The 8,086-nt window shown below is 33.0% G+C and overlaps 1 protein-coding gene across 1 annotated transcript; it reads right to left on the bottom strand.

The window, feature by feature from the left end:
• Positions 1–2,708: 2,708 nt before the first annotated feature.
• On the bottom strand, positions 2,709–8,073 carry LOC128226391 (myeloid-derived growth factor-like). Its single transcript, XM_052936269.1, has 5 exons — positions 7,672–8,073; positions 4,916–4,963; positions 4,154–4,297; positions 3,674–3,737; positions 2,709–3,005 (listed from the first exon to the last, which is right to left on the bottom strand). The coding sequence occupies exons 1-5, from the start codon at positions 7,813–7,815 to the stop codon at positions 2,929–2,931; spliced, it is 477 nt and encodes a 158-aa protein (XP_052792229.1). The 5' UTR covers positions 7,816–8,073; the 3' UTR covers positions 2,709–2,928.
• Positions 8,074–8,086: the final 13 nt, after the last annotated feature.

Raw genomic sequence — 8,086 nt, 5'->3', positions numbered from 1 at the left:
TGTTAATGTTTTTGTTTTCTATCCATCGGTAAGTGGTCACTTATAGTTACGCAAGATCATCCTCTGGATCATCTTTCCCTTACCATTGCCCCTCCATTTAAATGTCTCCTTCAATACTGTTTACATGATCATACCCTATCCCAATCATTGTAAATTGATACATAAACTGTTGTACCACAGCAAAAACACAATAAAATTCAGAATAATGTGGGCTATTAAATGACAAATTACACAACATTTTGATCATTTCTATGGTGGTGGTTTGTGTTAGGGTTGCTTTGGGTGAAACTATCTTGGTGACAATGAATACAAGAGCATCAGACAATGGAATAATGCGGATATAGATCTTCCATGACATCCGGAACATGAACGGGTAGAACTAGCTAATTGGCGTCAAGGTAAGCACCACCTTCAGCTACACTTCCAATACAGTAGCCATGGCCAAAAAATTAAACATGCCTCCTGGCTAAAAACAGTGTATTGCGTGAAATAAAAAAAAACAATATGAAAATTTGTGTAAGTGAACATTGTATTTCTTATTTTAATATTGTATTTTATTTCATATAAAACACTTCTAAAAAGAATACTGTTAAATGGAAATCAGCTCTTTGCTGATCTTACACTAAAACATTTTGGGATCCTTATAGTTTAGCCTTGTTTGATCTCAGACACTGGGTAGTCCAACAATAGCTTGCTTTTGATGTCCAGAAGAATATTGAAAGGTGTTCCCAAGATCAAAGGACAACTACACAAATGCAAATTTGGTGCAATAAAATGCAAATTTACCTTGACAAGACAGAGTGCCAGTTTCTCTTACAATGGTGATGGTCATCGGAAAAGAGTGCTGTAGTTAGAGCTATCACCGGTTATGATTTATACTTCCACCACACCACCTTCTTTTTATAAGAAGTATCACTCCAAGTGATATATGCTCCTTGAATGTGCTATATTGGGTAAAAAGGCATCAATAAAATTAATGCTCCTTAGTTCTATTAGAAATAGACTATAAATTCTCTGAAATGAGGCATGATATTTTCCTATAAGTTTTTAAAAGAATAGCACGGTATCAAATTGAGTTGACTGTACTAATAGCAATATTTGTATGAAGTTTGAAGTCAATACTTAAAAAGCATATGGAGTTATAGAGAAAATTAGACTTGTAAGTTTTATGCATTTTTCTTAAAACCGTTAGTAAAGATTTAAGCCATAAAAGATTAATTTTTTAACAGAAATATGAAAATCTACGATCTTATTTTTTTCAGCAATCATTGGTTTGCAGATATTTACGCAAAAATTTGCTTTTTCCAAGACAAAAAATAAAACAGTTGTAAAAATGGTAAATCTGTGAGAGTTCAGCTTTAAGACTTAGTGACATGCATATACTTTTTATCTAAATATTAAACTTGACGTACATTTCATCATAATAAACATTCTGATATATTGTTGTTTGAGAATTTACTGCACCTAGCTATTGTGAAAAGGTGTTCAATGAACCATGAATATTGAACCAAGGAAATTGCACCAAGACTATTAAATCATGGATCTTTATCCATGAAAACTGACCATTGAAATTGCACCATGACCATTTAATCATGGAAATTGAACAATGAAGACTGACCCAAGGAAATTGAATCTTGGATATTGATCCATAAGATTGACACATGGATATTAACCTATGAATACAGAACCTTGAATACTGAACCATGGATATCAAACAATGAATATTGAATCATGGATATCATACAATGAATATTGAACCATGGATACCAAACAATAAATATTGAACCATGGATATCAAACAATGAATATTGAATCATGGATATCATACAATGAATATTGAACCATGGATATCAAACAATGAATACTGGACCAAGGATATAAAACAATGAATACTGAACCATGGATATCAAACAATGAATACTGAACCATGGATATCAAACAATAAATACTGAACCAAGGATATCAAACCATGGATAATGAGCCATGAACACTAAACCATGAATATTGAACAATGAATTCTGAACTTTGAATATTGAACCTTTACTTAACAACCATGCGTATTAAACTATGAATACTGAACCATCCATGGCTATTGAACCATGAAGATTGACCATGAATAATGTAGCAAAAATATTAAACATGACTATTGAACCACAGATATTGAAACATGAATATTAAACCATGGATATTGCACTATGAAGATTGAACCATGGATGTTGATCCATGAATATTGAACCATAGACATTTAAATATGAAGACTGAACCATGAATATTGAACCCTGTATATTGAATCATGAATACTGAACAAATTCCAGCAATAACCTGAATATTGCAGTCAGGATCCATATTCATAGAACATCTCGCGTCCAATCAGACATGTGAATTTTAAAATTCAACAAGAAGTCAGTTGTATAATTCCTTTTGACAAAATGTTTACACATAATAGTATAACTAGTCACATGTAACATATACAGCATTTTTTTTATCAATAATACTCTGCTGATATTATATTTTACAAAAAAAGACATTATGCAAATGAAAATGAATGAATTAAACTTGATTTTTCACCTATTCTTCATCTAATTTGGCTATTACCTTTAACATGTTTCAGAAATTTATCATACACAATTTATACTTCCAAGTTATACCATAATATTCAACAACATGACGATGTTGTAGATACTTGATATAGATGCATAATCACAAAATCAGTTTAACTCACAATGAGCACTTTTAATAACCAAAACACTGAGCAATATCACATCACATGTACACTTTGCAACAGTCAATGGATATGTAAATAATCCTCCCAAAGGAGGTAAGTAATTTAGATTAAGGTACACAATGGAAATGTACACCCTGGTGTTGGATGAGACAATGGAATAGAGTGATGTGGTTGTGTGGTGGTGAACTTTGGGGATAGAGACATCACAACTCTTCCTTCTCCTTTGTAAACCCAGCCATCAAAAAGCTGAGGTGAGACTTGAAGGCATCAGTACTGCTAACTGCAAAACACAATAAGGCCACAAGGACTTTAATGATACACATTGAAACAGGTGTTTACAGTCTTAAAACTTGTACAGTAACACATAGTAGCCTTTGTTCTGTATATTTCTCCCTGTAAGTAGCTGAATGATAAACACATAGGACAAGAGCATTGCAGTAACTTAGGGAACTGTGGGAATAGTACAACCTTGTGTGCAGGGTAAATCTTCATACAATATAAGTTCACATGAATACCTTTAATACATATTTGAAACCTGTTTCTGTTGCCTTTAAAGCATCTTTTCTGGGCTGAAGATGTTTATCCCTTCAGGACTGATTCTGCTACTATACTTTGGTCATAATCTTCTCACCATATACACACTATCTCAGGCAGGGACATGTTAACCATAAACAGCTCCCACCTCCATGATCGTGGATAAAACAGTTCTGGTTTAATATTGATTTAAGCCACAAAATATTTTGTTTTGAAACTTCCTCACAATTTTAGATGAATTGAGATTGAATGGGGAATCAGAATATAACCAGAAATTTAAACTATTCATTGATATTTTGTTGGTCAGATGTTTTTGTTGCTTTGTTGCTTTTGTTAAAGTTGACAAACATGTTAAAAAAAACTGTTTTATGCCTTTGACCTTGTGAGTTGTAGTATTAAACTATTTTGGCTCACCTTTATTATGTCTTTTATCCAGGTCATACTCCACTTCACTGATAAGTGCTTTGTTGTCCTCACCCTTAAGAAATCAAATAGATCATTTATTGAATCAGTCAAAATTGTTGCAACATGTAGTACCTTTTTAACATTTACATTTACTTCTACTTATCAAAATTTTCAAAATTCTCATAATAAATCAAAATCTATCGCAGTGTGAAGAAGTATGGTTTTGTAGTTTGGTAACTCAAATATGAGTTACTACCCATATAATTAAAACATGTATTATAAACATAAAAGATGTTATGAGATATGCATACAATGATAAACAGTTTACATTTTATGTATAAGCTATGCAAATGCTAGAAGTCATATTTATTTAATGTTAAATGGACTGGAGTTTACTGGCAAGTCAACAATTATAGAAATACAAATATAATCTATGTAGTTTTGTAAGTAAACAATCATTATAGCAACAATACTGAGCAGATAACTGACCAGGGCAACAGCATCCTTGAGATGACCTCCATCAATCATCAACTTGAAGTCGCTGAAAAACAGGTAGGATGTCCCTCCCTCCCGGAACACTTTGCATGTGTATTCATTGGACCCTGGTTCCAGAATAATTTCCATCTTCCATTCCTGTGTAATACATGTACATGCATCAAGAACGTAAAACTACAAGTATATTAAATTGTTGTTGTACATTCAATTGTAATTGCATTTTATTCAAGTTCTAATTTGTAACAGATTTCTGTCAACAAAGATACATCAGAAACAAAAGAGTACGTAAAATAAACAAGTACTTTACCCTTAATGTCATAAATGTATGGATGAAAATACAGCTTTATTTTAATAGTAATTTAATCCTTTCTGTTAGCTGCCTTATAATAAAAGAACATTATTCATTAAAATGAATACCTTTCTCTGTATTACTGATAAGTTATATATATTCGACTTGAAAAAGGTTCCATTAAAAGCTAAATAATTCTTTATTAATTGACGTATTGCCTGTTTGTCACCCATTACTAACATTGCCTTAACTCATGGTTCATTATTCTGTGTCTCTACTGTTTTCTGCACTCAATCAGTCTTAATTTTCTTGTTCTATGATCCTCTCTTTTGTACTAGTTTTGATTATGGGTTCATCCAATAACCTTATCAATTTGTAAGCATCACCGATGACATAACATAATAATTCCAAACAAAATATATATAGTTTTTACGGTATTCCAAAGAGATGTTGTTAAACAAACATACCTCATGCGTACCTCCTTGGCATGAATATTCAAAAGCACAGGAAAACCCCTGAAATTAAAGAAATATTGGATTCAATTACTGGTACACATTTCAAGACAATAAAATACATGTATCTCACTTTTAACTCTCAACACACTTAATTGATTTAAACAAGAGTGCTGCATGGTGGAACAATTTACAAAGTCCTGTCATTTAGGAGCCATCGGTATATTGTAAAGGAACCATAAATATACAATGCAACGAAATGGATACCAAACTTTATTAAATGCTTTCAGGTGATATATGATCAGGCTACAAATATCTATCATGTCCAACACATTATACCAATCGACAGATTTGACAAAAATGGTCAAGATAGAATTTTCAGGTAATATTTATCAGGTTACATATATATCTTACGTACATGTCTAAGACATAATGGCAACGGATAGATTGGGCGAACAATTGTCAAGATAGAGAGTGGACACTGTCAAGAAATATTGTTTTATTTTTCATAAGTGTTCCTGGTAATTGTGTATTAAGTCAAATAGCCCCCATTTAGTTCAAATAGCACCCACACTTTTGGTCAAATAACCCCCACTTGGAAAAAATTAGTTAAAACGCCCCAATTTTGGTCAAATAGCCCCCACACTTTTGGTCAAATAACCCTCACTTGGAAAAAATTGGTTAAAACGCCCCCATTTTGGTCAAATAGCCCCCACTCCTTTTTTCATTTGAAATTATATTTGAAGGTAAGTTGTAATATTTTTATAAACTGATCTCAAGACATAACATTTGTTGACAACTAAAATGTTTTAAAATATATTAAATTTTTTTGCACATATTAAAGACTTATTAATAAGAGAAGATTATCTAAATTATCACATTGTGCAATAATCTTTTAAAGAAAGATTAAAGTCTGTTCACAGAAGTTTATCTTAGTGATCTAGACAGCACGAGGGATATAAACAGCACTAGTGATCATGACAGCATGAGCAATATAGACAGCATGAGTGATCTTGGCAGCACGAGCGATGTTGACAGCAGCGCCGATCCCCACAGCAACGCCAATCTCGACAGCAACGCTGACAACAGTACCCAGTTAGAGAAAACTTATGAAGAGCCAGTCAACTTACTTGAAAGGTTTTGTACTTGCTCATTATAGCACATTAAATTTAATTAACACAACTTTGCCTTTGTTTAAATTTTGAAAAATAACAACTATCTTCAGGTCCACCCCAGATCTGAGACTAGGTCAGGTGCAACCAGATGAACAGCTGACATTCGAACTTAAGCACTTGTAGTTTGAACTTTAAAATGAAACTTGGATCGGAAATTAGGCTATATATAAAATCAATATTTCCATTTATGTAGTTAAAACTATTTATTCATAATTATCAGGGTGGCATCGCTGCCTCAACAGCTGTGCTGGGATCGTGCCACCCTTTTACAACCTTGTATGGCTGCTAAGCATTGAGGCTGACTCGATCAACAATCAGATTCGCCTTGTCTCAGACAAGGAGGCAGCGTACAGGTGTCCATGCAGGGACGTGTGTTTGCTGTATGGGACCTGTACAGATCTGGCCAACTGACAGACACCGGCCTGCTGAAAAATATTTCCTCTATATATGTACACACTGTTCCAAAACCAAATGAAACAGAAGATTAGTGACAGCTATACCTGCATAAGAACATTATTATTATTTATTGATATATAAAATACATTTTCCTTCTATGTTAATGTATATTGTATTGTACAATGTAAATAATTTTTACCATTCAGTATAAATTTGTATTTAAAAGATATGAAATAAATATGGGAAGAAAACAATGTGTGTAATGTTTATTGTTATTTAAATGTCAATCTGTCAACCATGCCTAGCTATAGTGGTACCGCCTCCAAATTTTATAATTGAGTTCACTTCTCTGCTGATAGCATCATAGCAAGCATGTAATTTCAGAAGTATTAAAATATACATTGCATTCCTTAAAACCCTAAGTTGTTACCATGTGCATATTATTTCATTTTTTTTTTTTATGTCTTCTTATTGTTCCTTTAATTTTGATGCGTAATCAATATTAAAAGAAAGAAAAAATACTAAAAACTTATGGCTTAGAAACATTTAAAATGTAGATTTGATATATTAATAATGTTTAAAAATGTTTTGGAATAACATAAGTGTGCATACATACATATAAAAACATTATTTTTTTTTGGGGGGGGGGGGCTATTTGACCAATTTTAAAATGTTAGTGGGGGCCATTTGACCAAAATGGGGGCTATTTGACTTGGGGGGCTTTTTGACTAGGAAGCGTTTGTGACCTTCATTTGATTATTTAAAAAAAAACAATAATTCTGTCAAAATCAAAATGACTGGAAACCCAGCAAGGTTACATGTCATGTTTATGACAATACTGCAGTAGTCAATGCTAAGTGTATTTGATACCTTTGCTTAATCATTAATGTTGTTTGGTTTTTTGCTGGGCATTTCACTATTTAGAAAAAATCTTATCCATTGCTAGCCAGTATATTGGGCACTGCAGCCCCAGTTTATACATGCATGACGTTATGTCACATACGACAAAGCAGACAGTTGACGGCTTCAAATCAGCCGTATTCCATTCGAACGAACTCCTCTCTCCCGTTGCTTATATGCTGAAAGGCCCTTCTAGTTCTACGTACCATCCAGATCCAGACATAATCAAAGTTTTTTTTAACAGATGTCATTGATGTATTACTGGTACAGTATATGAAAACGAAAATTAAAATCACCCACATCCACTTCCTCCTTGTGTGTATGTGTCTGTCCACCAGGTTTCACATTGAAGGTGGTACGCAACGGCAGCCCTTTAGATGACTCTGTTGTCTTAATAATCACCAAGAAAGCAAAAACATTCATAAAAAGGTATTTAAACATCATGGTGCACTTCTAGTCTGCATAACACAAATGAACCACTGATAGAAAGCAACGTGTCAGACTGTGAGCATCAGGAAATTTAGGTCAGTCAGTAATGCTCAGAGTTACTGCTTATTATCGCGGGGAAGTTATAAATCTTTAAAATATGTTTTTTTATTAATATTCTTGCTATGCACCCAACAAAACCAACATATTCATTTAGTTATATTAAATTCTATCGCTACAATACAAATTTTTGCAATAAGAACACTGTGAAAATGGCAAAGGATCGTAA

Source organism: Mya arenaria, chromosome 3 (genome assembly GCF_026914265.1).
Source record: "Mya arenaria isolate MELC-2E11 chromosome 3, ASM2691426v1".
Lineage (NCBI taxonomy): Eukaryota > Metazoa > Mollusca > Bivalvia > Myida > Myidae > Mya > Mya arenaria.
This window is presented reverse-complemented; position numbering and strand designations above follow the sequence as displayed.